The 20,586-nt window shown below is 35.6% G+C and overlaps 1 protein-coding gene across 2 annotated transcripts in view; it reads right to left on the bottom strand.

The window, feature by feature from the left end:
- The window catches only part of Znf804a (zinc finger protein 804A), a 226,656-nt gene extending 210,579 nt beyond the window's left edge, over positions 1–16,077 (bottom strand). Inside the window, exon 1 of one of the 2 annotated variants that reach the window (XM_031370803.1) lies at positions 14,889–16,077. In XM_031370803.1, coding sequence (XP_031226663.1) covers positions 14,889–14,999 — 111 coding nt within the window. In that variant the 5' untranslated portion in view covers positions 15,000–16,077. The remainder of the gene's footprint in view (positions 1–14,888) is intronic. The other variant, XM_031370802.1, reaches the window with a different exon arrangement.
- Between the last annotated feature and the right edge of the window lie 4,509 nt (positions 16,078–20,586).

The raw sequence follows: 20,586 nt of genomic DNA, 5'->3' as shown, positions 1-20,586 counted from the left end.
TGAGAATAGTTTTGGCTATCCTGGGTTTTTTGTTGTTCCAGATGAATTTGCAAATTGTTCTTTCTAAGATACAAGATGATTGAAATAATTTTTTGCATCCTATCAGATCACCATGGCTGCTTCTCAATAACAACATAAACAATAGAATGCCCATATACACGTGGAAGCTTAACAACACTCTACTCAATGATAACTTGGTCAAGGAAGAAATAAAGAAAGAAATTAAAGACTTTCTAGAGTTTAATGAAAATGAAGCCAAAACATTTTCAGTTTCTGTTAACATAAGTCAACTACCACTTTTTAAAGCCAGCATAATCTTTAACTACACTTTTTTGTTTGTTTTTTTCAAAACAGGGTTTTTCTGTGTAGCCCTGGCTGTCCTGGAACTCACTCTGTAGACGAGGCTAGCCTCAAACTCAGAAATATGCCTGCCTCTGCCTCCCAAATGCTGGAATTAAAAGCATGCACCACCACTGCCCTCCTAACTACATTCTTATTGAGTTCTTGTTTAAGTACAGATATAAATAAGGGTAGTCCTCAACCTTCATAAGAATTTGCAGTAGACAGGGAGCATTACAGGAAACTCCAACTAATCAAAATGCAAAGCTGTGGAGCCTTTCCCAGTGGTTACATTACAATACAAGTCCTCCACTTTAGACTCAAGGATCATTGTGAAAAGGAAATCAGCAATATTGTTAAAAGCCAGAAGCAGAGTTTGTCTTCTACTAATGCCCAAAGCTACACCCACAAAGTCTTACCAACATGAATGCAAGCCATTAGCAGAACAAGAACAGGAATAGTCAGGCTAGTGTGAGCAGGAGAAAGCCCAAAGAGGTGTCAACTCTACACAGAAATCTGCAGGAAACCAAGGCATGCTGAGAACCTGAGAAATAGTCTTCCAAAGGAAAGAGCACAGCAACTGGCAATCCAATACCCATCGATCAGCCTTTGAAAACTTACACACAAATAACATTATATGGACTAAGCAAGTTGCATTATCTCATGTGGATGTGGATGTATATTATACATAATGTAACAGTAATTGATATAGAAGAGACCATGAGTTTGAAAGAGAGCACGGAGGGGTATATTGAAGGGTTTGGATGGAGGAAGGTGATGAGGGAAATGATGGAATTATAATCTCTGAAAATAAAAATGATTAAAAACTAACAGTTGTGATGTACTACACACAAATTGACACTTCTCTACCTTTTTTCCCTTTTTTCTTTTACTCTTAAAGCAATACTTTCACTCAATTTGCCCATTCAATTTAGGAAATTTCAATAATAATTAAATATTATTATTAAATATGCCTAAAACTTTTGCTCTACAACAAAAATATAAATCATTTACAGTTATTGTTAATTAATATAGAAATAATCAGAAACCACAAACAAAATGGATTTACATTATATAGTTTAAATTCAAACTAAAACATCTTTCTAAAGCCTTACTCACTTGTACTATAGAAAAACAAAAGGACCAGAATCAAGCAACTATAGGAGACACTGTAAAAACTCTTTATAAACCCAGAACTTGTTGGAAAATATCAATTTGTGTATTTTTGATAACTCCAGCCAGATTTTTCCAGTTAAAAGAAAACAAAATAAAACAAGAGTTCACCAAATAAAACATAAAGCACACTTATTCAGAGTTATTAAAAAACTGGCAGATTTGTATATTACCTTGAGAAAACAAAATATATTTTACTTTGCCAAAATTCTGCTGCTAGCTAGCTCGAATCTGCATTGCTGTGAGTGGTGGTAAGACACTCTTTGTGGCCTCCTTTTCCTCCCAACAACTCTGCAATTTCCTTAGAGAATCTTCAATTGACTTTGTCATCCTGTCCTGGCATAGAATAGCCTTTCCAAGCCTTGTGGCTAAACTAGTTTGCCAGAAAGAGGGGGCAGGTGTAATTTATATTCACTATTTTACTCTCTATTGCTAATCTTGAGGTTGCTGACAAAATAACCGAGTATGTTGAAGACATACACTAAGGATTATATCTTTGCTGAAACACAAAAGAATGCTGACCAGCCTAGAGAATGTTTCTGTTATTGTGTGTATTTCTAGAAGAACAGATAACTGTGTATTATCTTTCAAATGAGAATAATTATGAGGCTCAAGAATGGTGTTGCTAACGCACATGAAGGATCACAGCATAAACCGGCATGGTGCTGAGTAAACCTGACATGCCATTATCCTGGTATTTAAGTTAATATAGGTCTCATAGAACCTGGCATTCCTCTTAAATATGTACTTCCTTTTTCCTCCCTCAGTCCTTTTTTTTTTTTTTTTTTTTTTTTTTTTTTTTTTTTTTAGTCCTTTTACCATCTCTTTTTATCTTTTTCCTTTCCTCTACACCCATCCTCTTTGTTTCTAATTTCTTAAATCATGACAACTCTGAAGCTTTGTCTGCTGGATTAATTAATTTTTTTCATATCATACCAGCATGAAGAACTCTGATATATCAACTGACTTAATAAACAGTTTTTTTTTCTTTTTCTTTTTGGTTTTTCTCTTTACTTTCTTGTTTTCAGAAAAGAATGTTTTCCCAGTGGCCTTGGACAAGGTTTCTAGAATTCTATGAATTTCCTGAGGAAAACATACTACATTTAAAGACTGACAGCAAAAAAAAAAACAAAAAAAAACAAAACAAAACAAAAACAAAACAAAACAAAAAAAAACAAAAAACAAAAAAAAACAAAAACAAAAACAAAACCCATATTCTATGAGGAGCTAATTGTAATTTGAAAGCATGCATGAGAAGAAAGGGTTAACATCTAGGAAAGAAGAGGGGAAACAGAAGAGAAAGAACTAGACTTTCCTCAGAGGATACAAGTGCCTGTCTGTCTTTCCAGGAACCTGTGGAGGCACATTGTCCATATTTGACATAAGAGACTGAGACAAAAGAATATTGTCTTGTAAAGTATCAGTGGGTTATAAAGCATACTGAACCCAACGGCTGATATAGTATTTTAATTAGAGTGATTGCATATAACAAGTAAACAACATTTTCACATTATCTTTTTCTCATTAAAGTATGCTAGGTATTATAGCAAAATTGATCAATTTACTTTGATGTATCATTGTTATTTACTTCACTTGCCCTATCCTATAGGATGATATGAAAATGAATAGTCTTCAGTACAGCTGATGAGAGCAGTGGTATGCAGTGTGCATTTCTGAGATGCTGTTACTATCAACCGATGTGTAAACTAGTCTCCTGGGTGTTTTAATTAGAACAGGGACCACAGTATCTATTCTTTTAAGTGATGATCTGTAAAATGTCTCTTTTATATTGCATCAATAATTGCCCAGTGATTAGCAATAGAAATACACCAATGTGATTGTATGTAATCACCCCCTTTCTTTCAAGATAGGTTAATTCCTCTTGTTATGCGGATGCTTGGTAAATGCTACAACTATTCACTCAAAAATATTTCCCTTTTTCATTTTTGATGATGAAAGATTAAACATATAATTCATGCATAAAAATTAATGAAACTTGTCATTATAGAAACATACTCTAATAAAAATAGAAGAGACCTCACTGATTCTGTAGGTTCCCATAAAGAATCTAGAAAGACAGTAGGACAAAAGCAAGAAATGTCATGATTTCACAAATTCTTTCATGGTTTAGCTGTTTTTCTTTCAAAATGACAGTCATTATGCTACTCTAACTTTGAATAATTGAGTAGTCCTTGCAAAGTTCAATTGAACTAAATTATAAATTAATTAAAAATTAAAATAAAATTGCCATTGAAGATTATAAAGCAACTACATTGAAAATAGTGAGAAGAACCCACAAACTTCAAATTGCAAAACTGACACTTTCGAAGCCAAGACTGTCTGTCAAAGGCCTTTTGACACACCCTCCATGTTATCATGATTTTACTTTATGTAATACGTGTGACTAAGTTAGAGAATTGTCACAAATTAACATGGGGAGAAGAACTGGGATAAAACATGTAATGGACACATCACACCTTTATCATCTTTGATAGTGAAATTTTAGAATGACTTTTAAGTAATAAAACTATGATAACTATTTTTGACATATTTATTAATTTGGAGATATTTACTGTTTGAAATGTGAAACAAGAGGAAATGTTATGCCGCCCCCTAGTGTAAATATTAATTTTGTAGCATCAGAACTTCAGTGATAAAGGACATTGAAGACTTTTCACCATGGACACAGAAACCATTGGAGACAGCAAAAGAAACCCCCAAACTTTTTCCTAAGGAGTTAGCTTCAGATGATTTTATGAACTTTATAAATTAAAGAAATGACTGATATCTGAAAGTTTCCTTAGAGTTCTTATTTATCTCTAAAATATTTAGGGTAAAATCCATGCAAATTGGGATATTTTATGAATTATTGACATATATATATGTATTATATATATATATGTATATATATATATACATATATATATATAAATGGAGAAATGCCTTAGAGTTTCATTGCTTTGAAAAGACACAATGACCAAGGCAACTCTTATAAAGAACAACATTTCATTGGGGCTGGTTTACTGGTTCTGAGGTTCAGTCCATTACCATTGTGGCTGGAAGCATGCAATGTCCAGCAGGCATTTTGCCGGAGGAGCTGAGAGTTCTACATCTTCATCCAAAGGAAGCTAGGAGCCAACTGTCCTTCCAGTCTGTGTGAGGAGCATCTCAAAGCCCACCCAAACAATGAAACACTTCTTCCCACAAAGCCACAACTACTCCAACAAGGTCATTCCTACTCCAACAAGCCAAAACTTCCTAATCATGCCACTCCCTGGGCCAAGCATATTCAAACCATCACAGTGAGCAATGAACGGACACTTCTGAAATTATGCCAGCTGAGACATTTCCATTAAACACTGGAAAGCTTTATATTTAAGCCCTTCCCCCATCACTGATAAGAGAATACACACACACAATTACTCAGGAAAGATTTATTATCTTTAAAACCCTTCCCAATAAGTTATTCAAAGTCTCCTGATTTTCATACACTTTGTAAGACATACGGCCAAACTCAATACCAAATAGTTTCTAAATGTTGTCAGTTGTGGAATTCCATGTTTCTACATTTCTTGTCTGAGAAACACAACTACTACAGTATGGATGGTTATTATTGACTGAATGATTGTCCCCAAAATGCACTTATTGAAATCCTATCAATGTGATGCCATTATAAGTTTTACTTTTTTAGGGGTAGTGGTTGCAATCATGAATCCTTCACAGCCTGGATGCATGTTTTTAGAGTTAGATAAGCTCACATATCTCTCTTCTTTCTACTATGTGAGCACACCAAGGATGCAGAAAGTAGGCCACAGTACACCTTAAAATGCTCAGCATTTTCATCTGGGAATTTTCAGCCCCAGGTTCTGCAGATAGCAAATATTGGTTATTTAGGGCTACCAAATCTATAATCAATCATTAATGCAGCATAAAACCATATGGACAATGAATGGTCATCATTAATAATTTGAATCTCAAGCAGCTGAATTTGGTAAGTCAATCTTTGTAGTCAGAATAGAGATGATGTATTTTGTTTTCAGAATACTGAAACAAGGTCCAGGAAAGTTCTGAGGATCTAAGAAATCATGCGTGAGTTAGCTTCACAGGAAGAGGAAAAGTAAGCACAATGACTCTGGCAGCTTCTGATTGAACTCCTGTTTGTCACCCTCCCTTATCCTAACCCCTCTGCTGTCTACTATGGAATTATAAAAGCTTAGTCTAACTGGACCTTCAATTACACTGGTCATCACAAGAAACCCATGTAATATGAAAGGAGAAAGGAAAAATTAGGGGATCTCTCATAAGCAAGGTGGTTGAAGGTCAATAGAGAAGAGGGAGGAGAAGAAGAAAAAGGGGAAGGAAGGAGAAGAAGGTGTAGGAGGAGAAAAGAAATAGCAAGCTGACAGGTGAGGAAGAAACCATTTTTTCTTATTGAGTTGTGAAGCCTATGACCCACAACAATGACTGCTAAGTCAGGATATACATAAAGGTAATACAGAGGTACTCATGTGTTTTTGGTAAACAATAACTGTCTAATCGAACTTAAGCCCCCTCGGTAGCAAGAAAATGATGCCTGGTCCTGGACACCTAAACAACTACCTGGATCTAATGAAGTCATAGATCCTAGAAGAGAATTTATATTGGCACTATACTAGACCTGCATACTTTCTAACTAGGTTATGAACCTTATTCTAACACCCACAGATAAAGGTTGTTCTTACTCCTCACAGAAAAAGCTTCTTTTTTTGCAAATTACAGAAAACTACAACTGCACAGAAAACAAACATCCATAGATTGGATCATGGGGAGCCAGCCCTAAGGGATACATATACAACACTAATCTTATACTTAAGCCTCCTCATGGAACAATAAAGAAAGGAAAACAGGAAGATTGTAAGAGCCAGAGAAACAGGAAGTCAGTGATGAGACCATGTCTCCTAGAAATGGCTTCCTAAGCAAGACCTGAACAAGGACAACATCAATAGAACCACTAATTCAGAAAGAGGAAATTGTATGGCATCCCACCTGTAGACAACTAATACCTGCTAGGATTTGGAGAATTAGTCTCTCCTAGAGATGAGCCTCATGATTGGTTATCCGATACAAAGTCATCAGACATGATATTGTGTGGACACAAACAACAATAACAGTCTCAGCAGATTGTATTTATATATCTGTAGGCTTATATCTATATGCATATATGCAACAATAATAACCAAGAAATGATCCCATCAAGGTTGAGAATTAGGAGATATGGGAGTAGTTGGAGGGGAAAGGGAAGAGGGAAAATGATATAATTATATCTTAATTACAAAATATACCTTTAAAGGTCAAAGAAACAAAGAAACCAATAATTCTCTAATTATACCTAATTTCCTAGCTTTCATTCTCTATCTAGGCTATGATTTCCAATATAATTCTTTATACTTTCAGAGGATTTAAAACTGTCAGCTCATGGTCTTTTAAAGTCATAAATGTCTATTATCAATAAGTCTCAAAGGTTTCACATTTCTCATTCAACTAACACTGCTTTTATTCCACCTAACGTCGATATTGAAAACATCACTACCCTGACTTTGTCTCAGTGGAGAATGTTTCAACTCGTAAAGTCATCTACAAAAGTGAGAGTGTGTTAGTGTGAGGAGGGGCAAATATTTCTACCATTCCACAGTAATACTTACTGATAACTTTCCTTGATGCTTACAATCCTAAAGTGCCATCTTGAATTCACATTTCTCTAATGTCCCTTAATTCTCGTCTGGGTGCCTAGACACTGATCAACTTGTCCTCTGACTCTTATCTCTGTGATCACCCATTCCTTGTCTTATCAGAGACTAAAATTTGAAATTCCTAAAACTTCCACCTAGGAGCTTGTCTGGGTCAAGAAGTCAGGCTAACAGCAAATTTTCATTCTAGGAATACACTGGATTTTCAGATGATCTAGACTGCCTTTCAGTCATGTCTCATCATAGATGAAAGCAAAACCATTGCTTTTATTACTATGTAATCTCATCCACTAGATAATATGACCTTCAGCTTCCTCCTAGCCTCTTCTATTTACCATTAATATGAAAAAAACTAAGATAACCATGAATGGAATCTAATCACAGTAAAAGTCCACAGATTTCTTCATAAAAGTTCATGTGTCCCACAATATATTTTACCTTGTAAAAACAAATATAACCCACCAACATCTTTCTACTACAACTGTGTTCCTGGTAACCTTGGGTTGATGCATCTGACCATAATTCTGTGTGTTTTCATGAATAATTTTGTGAAAGATGGAAATTCTTTATTTTAAACAATTCTATTTAAAACATTCTTAAGAAACACCCATGCATTATACACTACTAAAGGTTAAGAATATTTTTTCTTTCATTTAAAATTAGCCTTAATATTTTATCTCAAGAAGTATTTGTGTCATTAGCTGTGGCGATACAACAGAAAGTAAGGATGATGTTTTGCATAATTATAACACAGTGTGTTATAGTCATAAGAAATGGGTTATACATATATTTAAAACAATTATCATAAGCTTTTTATAAATAGCAGAAAAAGTCAGGCTAACAGCTCTTGATTTAACCTCTAAAATTAACATCAACTCATATATTTCCTCTTGCATCCAACTATTGTCTTTGTATTTGCATATTTTAGTTGCCTTATTTGAAAACATTTTAGGAGCTGAAGTTTTGTACATCAGAGTTATTCGAGTAATTTAATTCATAGAAATGGTAGAGCTCTTTATGTATGGGAGAGTACATGTGTCAATATACACAGGATGTAATTATAGGAAGGAATTGGTTCTGTAGTTGCAGTAGTCAATGGGAAATTTGGAAATAATTAGTGGATTAGAAACAGGCAGGAATAGACTCAGCAATCATAAAGTAGAATTTCTTCTTTTATAAGAAACCAAAGTGTTTGATCTGATATACTATCAACAAACAGTATGAAACCAGCTTCTAAGATGAAGAATTTGGAGATGGTATACTGGGAAGGGGGCAACATTTGGAATGTAAATAAATAAAAAATTAATAAAAAGCTTTAATAGAGTAGAAGCTAACTACATTTACAAAACTCATTACTGCAATATAATTAGCATTTGAGTGATGAGTAGCTATTGTACATTGAACTCTACAAAGCTCATTTACTAAGACTGCTAGTAATTGAAGCATAGCTCTACTACTGCAAACCCCGAGTGCATGAACAGTGCTTACATTGAGGAAAGGATGTACCTTTCTTCCAAAGACGCCAAGCCATTATTAAAGAGTTCAGAAGAGTACATCCAGTAATGGACAACATTTACTTTAACAACTAAGATTGAGTATTAATTATTTATTACCCCACTTTATCTTATATTGTACTGGAAAGTATAAAATTAAGGAAACCTTGCCAGTTACAAACACCATCAGAAATACATTATACAATATAAGCATTTGTTTTTGGTTTTTATTTTTTTGTTTGTTTGTTTGTTTATTTGTTTTGGATGCAAGGCTCCATTTAAAATCAGAAGAAATATATTAAATGATTTCAAGATAGAATTTTCAGAAAAAAAATATATAGCAAAATTTTACTTTAATTATATTCCTTGGGGTTGGCACCATAAAATGTGATAGACAGAAACACATAATCCCTTCCTAAATTTAAGTTACAGTACGCCAGAGATTATATTTGTTATATTCTGTGAAGTGATTTATCAAACTCCTGGAGCACAGTGTTCCTCTTCAATAGCTAACTTTCATCCTTAGGTCATTAGAGGAGACTATTACAATGCTTTGGCACCATCAGAATTATTTTAAATTTCAATTTTTACTGTCTATAATAAGGCCATTAATAAAATGGTCTTCACCTAAATAAACTAAGCATTTCAGGTATAAATTATGTTTAAGAATAACTACAGACTAAAACTGTACTTAAAAGTAATTTTGAAAAGACTAGAGATAGTAAGAAAATAACTAAAGTATTGGCAGCCTAACTGAAAATGTTTTTATTCTATTTTATTTTTATTTTTGATGTTGAAAATTGAGTCTAAAACTTCATGAATGATAATTGTGTTATGTACCATTGAGCTACTTTCTCAGATAAAATATGTTACTTCAAATGTGGAATTTATCATCCTCTATTGCTTATATGCTTCTTATTATGACACTCTCTAACATATCTGATCTAGTATTGCTGCCAACTAATCAAACCAAAATGTGACAAATGAAAATGGAAGACATTATGAATGTTCTTCAAGTGATGGTAAGACTTTTGACTTCCTTAAATTTGGTCCAATGATGGATAGACACAGAAACAAAAGTAACTTTATATCTCTATAGGAAACTTTGATAGGTAATATATATACAGTTAAATGTTGCCATTATTTGAGATGGTAATATTAAAAAGGAGAAACCCTACCCAGCAAGAAAAACGGATCTCTGAGGTCAAGGAAAACTAGTCTATAGAGAAAATTCTAGGACAATCAGGATTACACAGAAAAATTCTGTCTCAAAATAAAGAAGAAAGAGCAGTGTAGAAGTGATAATCTAGAAAGTATTATTTTCAGTTGATATTGAAATGCAAATTTTTAAAATACTACATACTAAAAAAACTGCCCCAATAAATATAAACATAAATATATAAATATAAAAATTATCCCAGTATAAAACCCAATTAAATTGGTGGACTACGTTTTCCAGCATTTTTAAATTAAAATGCAATTGGCAACCTCAATAACACACAAAATATTGATGTAAGTCTGAGGTGTAGAGACAAGATTCTAAGTAACTATTCAAATTACGTTAATAGTTACTGAGCTGATTAACTATTCTTCTTGATAGTGTTTCATACATTTTTGGGCCCATATAATAAACTTTTAATTATTAGTGATTTTTTTCATTTGAATAATATCTCTAAAGATGTATATGCTATAAAGTTTTACTATAATAACACCAAAGAGTAAATGGAACATTCAGTTCAAAAAAGCAAGACTCAACATAGTCATTAATATTGAATGCATGATTTTTAAAAGATACTTACAAGAATATATAATCACTGAATGTAGGAGCATGTTCATAAAGCTAATGTCTGTGGGCATACCACTCTATTACCTGATTCCAACCTCACCGATGAACTGTTTTGTAGATAGTATTCTATCAATGCTAATTTTTCAATGTCACCAACTCAGAAATAGGTATGTTCAGTCTTCTAGACATAAAGTGTACCCAAAATAGGTTACAGTGAGTCAATGAAACCTTTCAATCATAATTTCTAGGAGACACAGAAAAGGTAAGTGAATTGTATGAAAATCAAGTTATGTTTAAATGATAAAAGACCACATGGTATACCTCAAGGTCAACCTAAATTTTGTCACTTCTAATTTAAGATACACACACAAACAAAATAAAAACTATATTTTTTACTCTAAAATTAATACATAGGTAAATGTCCTGAATGACAAGAAATGTGAAAATATGTCAAAAAAAAAAACAAGAAGAAATTTTAAAGCAGAATCAAAATGAGCAGGAACATTAAACACAGATCATTGGTGCTTCTGGAAATCCAGTACAGTTGAAACATCTCAGTGCAGTTGAATAAAGTAAATAGCAATAACTGAAGACCAATCAATAGATTAACTTCTTTTCTTACTGAGCCTGGAACTTCCCATGTTAAAAATGGTGGTCGTCCTACAGAAGACCTTGATGAAAAGCTAGGGATGTTTGCCCACTTGAGGATAAGAAGCAAAATACATCTAAATTCATAATTTTAAATTTTAATTTAGCACTATTTCTCTGTACTTGGAAACATGTAGAAAAGTAAAATGGTTTCAACTGTATATAACCCAATAGTATCTTTAGGTCAAACTATCACGTTTATCCTTATAAGTTCCAAGATTTACAATATGTCATAAAATCTGCATCACCGCATTGGCTTACTGTGTGATCTTCCACTGCTAGTGATTCAGGTTTTGTACTTTAATTCAGTGATATTTAAACACTAAATGAGACATGAAAATTCTAAACAACTAATAGACAGAATGCAACAACAAATAATGACATCTAAGATTCCTAACATCAAAACTCATACTACACATTGAAATGACATGTAAATATATACTGCAAATTTAATTATATATTAAAACATTTAAAATGCATAGGTAGGTCAAATAATTTCTGTGTATAAATTGCAAAATTCTAGTAACAAAGGACTTTATTCAAAAAGTAGTTTCTAATGCAAACTAGTTGAAAACAGATCGCTTGGATCAAAAAGTTTGTTTAAGACCCTGAACTTTACCTACAATAATTTGTGTCACTAATAGAAAATTAATTTCTCATTCCATGAAACTAAGTTATGTGAAAAGATGATGATACAGTTTGTAACAGACACAAGTAAATCACTTTACTATTTTTTTTAAGACATGATATAATTGGAGACCTTTGAATGTATTAAAATTGCTAGTTTGGAAAATTTCATGAGTAGGTTCAAGGCTGTCAAATGCTGGGGTTACAGTGGGGTACAAATAAGTGTATATATACATGAATAACCTTCTCATCAAGGTCTTATTTCTACAGGAGAGCTGCCATTTTTGATATAGGAAGTCACAGGTTTAGTAAGAAAAGAAGTTAATTTCTGGATTGAACTTTCTCATAGTTGCCATTGAATTCATAAGTATATATGCTGTATTGTATATAGGAAAGAAGCAACAAACCAATGACACTGAAATCTGTATAAACTGGGCATATTGCAAGTAACTTTTTATTTGTCATATCATATCATATTAAAAGGTATATATGGTAAATTAATCTCAGGAATAAGTGTAAGTTATACAATTGCTGTTATTAAATCTGTAATTTGAAGAAATTAAAAAATACTCATTCAACTGGACATTGAAAATAATTTAATTTCTTGGGGAAAATTTAATTCTTTTATTTTTTGTGTGAATGGCTTTAGTTATGTCTCCTTGAAATTAAAATGGACATCATTCTAATTCCTTTATCTTAGAGGAAAAAATTTATATTAGAAATTAAACTATAAAAGAGTGTAAAAGGGTTTCTGTTATTGATATATGAATGTAGGTTTTAAAATATTGTATATATGTAATGCGACTGTTTATTAACTTAAAGACTAAAAAATTAATAGACTGCCTGAAATGTATAAATTTTAACTTGAAGATTTTCATCACATGGTATATGCCAATTTTAGGTTAATATTTATGTTTATGCTTCATATTTCTTAAACTTCTGGATGAAGTATTTTTGGAAAAAATATAACATATAATAGGGCTCAAATAATTTTAGATACTGACAAGAATACATCATTACATAAGTTGAACAAGTCTTTATTAATTAGCATAATCCTTTATTAATATATCTAGACTCTCCAATTATACTTAAGAATGAGCATATATCTCATTTTTCTTACTGACAAAACTCATTAAAAAGCATTTTTTAGAACACATAGACACACACATACTCACTATCAAGAAATAGTGTTAAATAGAGTTGATTACAAATGTGAACATTTAAGTTATGAAACTCACACATACAATAAATTCCAACAGGACAGCTTATGAAAGTCTGGAAAGGACTGACATGACTACAAGTTTCAGTCATTAAAGTCATGAGAAACATTATGAGCTTCATTTCATACTGCATCTCTCCTGCTTATTGCTTCTGACATCTGCATATATTTTGATTTATCCATCTCATTTAGGTGGCTGCTTTTAATGTGCCCATTTTAATCATGAGGTTACAAAGGCAAAACTCATATTCAACCTGCCCTTTGTCAACATGAGTGAGGAAGCACTCATTAACTTCAACCACACAGCACACAAGTCATACAAAGCGAATTGGGTCCCTGGAAAGCCTACGGAGACTGAAGAAGCACAATGAACAGCACTGTAACAAGTTCAGGGCTGGCAGATAACTGCTCATTTTTCTGTGAACTCTTGGCTGTTTTAGCTCTACACAATGGAAGTATCTCCTTTGTCCATTTCATTTGCTTGTCCTTAAATTAAACTTAGCCTAATGTATGGTGTTGAAAATGGGGCTCTTTAAAATGTTAGCTGACCTCTCTGAGAGTCCAGACAGTTTCAATAATCCTTCTAGACACTGCCTACCCTATAGTACTCAACTAAGGAAGTCTGAGGCATATGCAACAAAAAGAGCAAATAGACACATGCCGAACAATGAAGGCATCAAAGAGTACAATAAATGCACTCTATGGGTGTCTCGATCCACTGAAAACTTCAAATGAGAACTTTTCATTCTTGGAAAAAAATATTAGGGAATTATTTATTAATGTGTATACACTTTTAAACATATAAAGAGTCTGGGACTGAGAAAACTGCATTCGCTTTTGAGCTACGTGCGTCCTTGAATTACTCTATCCATCCTTTCAGATGAATACTAGGAGACATCTAGAGCGAAGTGTGCCAGTGGGCACAAGACTTCAGAAAGTCCTGTACTTTTACCACCTGACTTTGACTGGACTCTCACTACTCACACTAAGAGCATTCCATGCTACTGCTCTCTTCCTTTGGAGAAGTGTGGACTTCTCCTGACACCCTTGCTCATGAGAGTTGGTCCTGTAGAGAGGAGGCTTTGTGGATGATGGGATTTGGGTGGAAAGTAGAAGCTACCCTCTGCTCTCTCTAGGCTCAGCACATCTTCCACCAATCAAGAGTGCTTTTCCTGCTGGGTGCTGGAGGACAAGCTGTGCTTGTCAGTGAGAATAGCTGTTTTCTAACATGTTTCCTACTGTCTGTACTTGTGACACAGTGATTACCTTCCACCCATATCCCTAAACTCTAAGGAGTGACAAGCTGAACGTAGTGGGCTGATGGGAATATTCTGCTTAGCTCCGTATTAGAAAACTTCTCAAGAGAGAAGTTTCCTGTCAGTCCTTCAAAGAAAAGCCAAGAAACAAACTCGTTCTGAGACCCTCGCTCAATCCAGCCTATTCCCCTAAGCCACCAGCCACATGGCTCGCTGCTCCATATCAGACACCCACACCTCCATTCACCTTCAAGCTGCCTAAACTGAAAGATGTCACAGGATCACTTGGGGTTAGTGTTCCTTTCTATTTTTAGAAGGTCCTGTTGAAATAAGGAGAGATTGATAATCTTCAGCACTGTGGAGTGTGGTGGACAGAGAGCTTCTTGAAGTGTCAGGAAAACATTTAAGCAGTGCTTTCCTAAGATTCCTTCCTTCTTCTACACCCGATTCTCATCCCACGCCCATCAGATAAATAAATGGAATAAAGGAATTCTTTGCAAACCAAACAACATCGCGAAAGCTCCCAAATCCATCAGTCAACTCATTCCTCCGGATATGCCCTATTAGATGAGAGACAAATAGAGACAGACACACAGAGAGGGAAAGACAGAGAGAGATTACCAGAGTTTTGTTCCCGTTCTTGCTGAGAGGGCCCCGGAAAACTCCCTTGATGTTGCGAAAGTGTCCGTTGCTGAGATGCGTGGAGCTGATGACAATGTAGTAACACTCCATGGGGCAGCCGCCGCCTCTCCTCCGCAGCCGCCGCTTCCACGCACCCGCGCCCGCAGCCGCAGCCCGGGCCGGGAGGGTGGGCTGGGGATCGCGGCTGGGCGAGCGGCCGGCCGTGCGCTGGCGGCAGGCACGCGGGTTCCTTATGCCCGGCTGCGGTGCGCGCCCTGCCACCTCCGCATGCCGGCCGCGCTCGCCTGGGCTCCGGCGCTGTGCTCGCCAGGAGATAGGAAAGGGGACGTAGAGTCCCCGGGGAGGAAGCAGCCACGAGGGGGGCCGGGCCGGGCGGGACCAGGCGGGAGGGGTCAGAGCCCGCGTGGTAGGGCGCAGCCGGGCAGCGGGAGCCGCCCGCGCGGCAGTGGCAGCGGCCGCAGCATCCCCCGCGCCGGGCGCCCGCACTCGCAGTCGCTGCCGCTGGCAGGCATGAGTGTTATTATAGTGCGCGGCGTTGCCGGTCCATCGCACTGAGCCAATGGCAGGGAGCCACTGGGCTGATACTGAGAGCTGTCAGAGGAGTACATCTGTCACCCGCCACCTCCCCCCCGCCTCCCCCGCCGCCGGGACCCACGGCCGCGCCAGCCTTGCCACGAGTGGGAGTGCGTCGCGACCGCCAGGGGCCGGGAGGCGACGGCCGGTTACAAGTGCGAGACTCCTGCGAGGTGCGGGCGGAGGTTGGGGGGTTGGGGAGCAGCGCGACCGCGGCTTCTGCTCTGCGGGTTGGAGTGCGGGCGGGGGAGCAGGGGAAATAAATAAATTAATAATTTAGTACCCAAGCCATCCGCTTCCAATTGCAGCAAATCGGGGCAGGTGCCAGGTGCCTCTGGGTTTGGCTTAGGGGAGTCTGCGCTTTGATGCATCTTTTGTATGGAATACCCCGCACCCCTGCGCCCCCAGTTACACATATCACAAGTGCTATGTGCTAAGAGCTTGGGGGAGGGGATTTGTGGCGACGCGAGTGGAAGTGGGGAGAAGGGAGACGCAGGGACTCCTGATGGATGTGTTCCCATTCCTGGCGCTCTCCCCTCATCCACCTCCCCTGGGAACAGTTCTTCCTAAATTGCCAAAGCTGAGAGGAAAAGGATGCTTTGCAGCAAAAGAAGCCGCTGCCAGGAGCTCCCAATGCAAGAGAGGTGCTGAACAAAACCAGAAGCCTTCGCCCTAGAAGCGACCTGAAAGGAAAAGCTCCTGCAAGCAAACTCTGGCGCTTGTCACAGAAAGTAGGGAATGGGGTCTGCTGCCTTCAGCGGAGAGAGATTCGGGTTGGATTTTGAAGGGTCAAGGCAGCCATCAGCAAGGTCTGCTTCTACCCTAACCCTTCCCAGGTGATCCACTGTCTGTGTAAGTTTAGCTCCTTTGAGGCGGTGGAGTGAGAGCACCACACATATACACACCATAGATCTGCTACTACCACAGGACTCATTAGTCCGCACTTAAAAAGATCGATACCAGGCATGGGAGGCTGGGACATGGTGCCTTCAATGGATTTACTGAAGGCTTTATTTCCCTTTTGCTTTGAAAGGCTTAATTGGTTAAAGCAGATTCCAGACATTCTGATGCCCCTATGACAGAGTAAACTGCAGTCCGATATAAGCTGTTTATCTTGTTTATCCGTGGGTCAAGATTGCAACACGGTTGAGTATGTGTGCGCTATATATAGAATTTTAGGTAGCAGAGACAGCTCCCCTCCCCATAACCCATAATATGGTACTTAAATGAATCTGACAGTTTGATTTCACTTTTTCAAAGAAGATACAATTGGGGAGAGTCTTGCTAAAAGAGGTGGTAGTCATGTGAGTGAATTATAAATTATAGGGTATAGCGGGGGAGTGTTAGATTTATATAAAAAGAAATTTTCCATGTATCATGCTTCAATTAGAAAATACTTGATGCGTATTGATTAAAGCTCATTATGAAGTGTCGGTTATTTTAGAAGAAGCAGATTAAATTTCTCTGATATCCACTTGGGGGAGTCTGGAAGTCTTGGGAGAAAGAGAAGTAGAAACTCAGAAAACTTGTGTGCACTGTGGAGGAGGTCACCCAGAAATATGTAGAACTCAGAACTAACACAATTATGCTGGAAAATATTCAATATTGGAAATTAAAGGAATTTCTGACTCTCTTCACTGCAGATTTTTTTTTTTATTTACCAGTTGAACATGTAGGCTTTCTCTGCAGGCATCACTTGAAAAGAACTGAAGAGTCATAATTATATATTTGAAGTTTTCAAAATATTATTAGAGAGGAAAATGTACTGAGGTCCCTGGAGCAGAGCAAGAAAATATCTTAGGAAAGTAAAGACACACCCATATAAGATTGAGTCATATGTATTTAGTTTTTCTAAGTACATAACTCAAAATAATGTAAGCTAGTTTTGTTTGCAAATAATTTTTACACAGAAAACTTCTTTCGTGATGGTCAGATCGTTGTAGCATAGAGCTCAATGTCTAGTTTAGAAAATGAGAAATAGCTACCTACATTGTTCCATGGATCATCAGACAGCAGCTGGGTCAAATGTCATATTGTTCTTTTAGAGGAAATGTGTACATGCTCATTATATGTTCATACATACAAGCATATGTGTATAATATGATAATACAGACACATGTATTTATATACCATGTACACACATACACATATACAATCATACATACATACTTACTTAACTAGTTATGCTATCAATAATTTTCAGTTTGTTTGTTCACAAAAGCTCAACGAATGCTGAGTGACTGCAACTCCAAGTTAATCTAATTCCTGCATCACTTGGCTGAGCCTTAGGAAGTTATCTAGACAGCAAAAGCATCTAAAGATTTATGTGACAAGAAATAGAAGCTGCACATGAGTTCTCAGTGTATGCCTACACACAGGCATACCATAAAAATAAACTTCAGTGAAAAACCTCAGCCATCTCTGGCAAGAATCTTTCTCCTGTCAGAATATTTTCAACAGTTACATCCTTGAAATAAAGGGGTGGAGCATTGGTCACAGGAAACCTTATTTTCGAATACATGTAACAACATAGATTTACCACCAATTCATTAAGGATAGTAGCAGTTATAAAAAATGTCAAATGTGTGTATAGTATATAGACATATTGTTTCTTTATACACAAATAAATAGTAACTCGGTGTGATTTCCAAGTTTCTATACTTATAATTTGAACAAGTTAGTGTTCATAGCCAAAATAGTCATTAAAATGAAACTAGTGACCATTCTTAATAGTCACTGTGGCCAGTGGGCTCTTCACCATTACAACAATATAACAGTCCTGAAGAAAACCACATTATTGTGGAAAACATTCTTCCAATACTAAGTAGCAAACACTGGGTATACTGGGGATTTTATTAATTTTTTTATCAAGTATTTAAAGTAAAGTTTTTTCTCATCTAGAGAATGGCCACTGGTTTTTCAAGAATAACTTAAAGCTGTGGTGGTCTATTTCTATTACTTAAAAACTACCTGATATCTTAAGACTTTGAGTAACTATTGTGGCATGTGTTGTTTTAGAGAGCTAGGCCATTTTCATTTTAAAATATAAAGATTTTGTCTACAGCACCTTTATATGACATAAGTATATAACTTTTTATTATAAATCCAGACTCAATATATCTTAATCACAAATCATTTAAAATATTTTATGTATCAGTTATGCATCACTTGTGCTCAATTGCCATCTCTGGTTTAAAAGAGAAATTAAATTTTTAAATATAAAATATACATTCGTCTAAGAAAGTAATTTTCTTTTGTTTTATCTAGTTCAGATTTTCTCTTCTAAAATTTTATTTCAAATAAATAAATAAATAAATAAATAAATAAATAAATAAAACTCCTGCACTTTGTGCTTGCTCTCACCATGCCCTCCTAAACTAAGGTAAGATCTGAACATCAGGCTGCTGCTATGTCCTGGGCATTGCTCTACATATATACCTAGCTGCTGTTACCTAATCCTAATATAAAAGAACGAGATCTCAGGTAAAGAGAAGACCAATGGCTGGATCCCTTGGCCCTGATTCCTTACCTTGATTCACCCAACACAGATTATTTCAAGTGAGTAAATTCAGTCTGTGTAGTTAATGAATGCCATATGTTACATCCTCTGTTTACTGTCATCGAAATCACTAGATGTTTTTACTCTATCTAAACAACTTTACAGAACTCAGTTGAATGACCCCCAAATTAGGTCAAGTTCTAAATTCTAGTCATCTAGCTTTATTTACATTCTCTTAACTGTTTTTGTTTTCTGCTAGTTATCCTTAGAAAAACGAACAAACAAAATGCATATGTCATGAGTGTCTGTGATAGATTCTCAGAATATTTTGGACAAAATGTATAACCATCTGACTAGATAATATGTAACTAAATGCTTCCTCTGTTTGAATTCTACATTTACATATATTTGGAATTATGCTGATGCCAAATATTATTGATTTCATTATGTTAATCCAATAAGAAAGAAACACATAATTCAACAGATTCATAACTTATTTATTCTAATATAAGGCCAAATTATATTCTGGCATCCTTATAAAAAGGTACTGTACAGTTATATTGAAAACATGTAATGATGCTATCTCCACAGAGCACGCACAAGAACCATGAATTTCAGACACTTTGAGACCAGTATTGACAAACAACAGATTCATGTTTAAGCAACTTCAGCAAGGCAACATCATCTGTTGTATTCAATTAAGATTGTAAATTGGACATTTTGCCTCTTGTATTTTTATTTACCTTCCTTTTTGTTTTGTTTTTACATAAGTTCTATAAGCATATGGGGTTGTATAATTAGTTTGATGGTAACAAATTTAAGTTAAATTATGCCATGAGTAAATTTCTCAGTGAATAAATCTTTTAAAAGAATATTCACACTATTCAAATATAAGAAACAATGGTATAAACGAGGTATGAGAATATTATATATCAAATAACCAATAATGACCTTATCTTCAGGCAATAACAACATTGTATGGTTATTGATTGATGATAATTTACAAAGTTATAGTCAAATTACTATTCCTTTAATTGACTCCATACAGATGTTTCTGATATTCCATTTCAACATTATATACTGAAACACAAAACTTAAGCTCTATAAATTCAACACCATTCAATCCACTACAATTTATCCAAAGACCTAAAATTCTCCCCTTTGAATGAAAACACACCACTAATTAACTCCACCAAGTCACTGATAATATCTCATATTTAAATTAGAGATGTTACATAATCAAATGTATGTCAGAATCAATGAAGTATAGAACCAATGTTTCTGTAGACTGTTATGAACATCTCACAAGAATTGCTTAAATTCATCTTCAATGAAAGCAACCCCTTGAGATGGTTTCTTATTCAAAGTCTTCTAACTTCTATTATTTAACCTTTAAAATAAAGTGAATATACAAGCTATTATCTTATGTATTCTCAAGCTTTAACTTCTTTGATTCTCAGATAGCTTACTTACTCAAAGCTTATAATGACCACGCCTAGCAAAGCTAAAGCCTATCTTGTTTTAAGCCATGAAGGGATGGGTCATGAATATTTCTGTATTGTGGGAATGGAAAAGGTAAGGAAAATATAAAATTATGTTTCTTTT

The sequence above is a fragment of the Mastomys coucha genome, unplaced genomic scaffold (assembly GCF_008632895.1).
Source record: "Mastomys coucha isolate ucsf_1 unplaced genomic scaffold, UCSF_Mcou_1 pScaffold15, whole genome shotgun sequence".
Classification (NCBI taxonomy): Eukaryota; Metazoa; Chordata; class Mammalia; order Rodentia; family Muridae; genus Mastomys; species Mastomys coucha.
The sequence above is the reverse complement of the archived record's forward strand: the minus strand, read 5'-3'. Positions and strand labels throughout refer to the sequence as shown.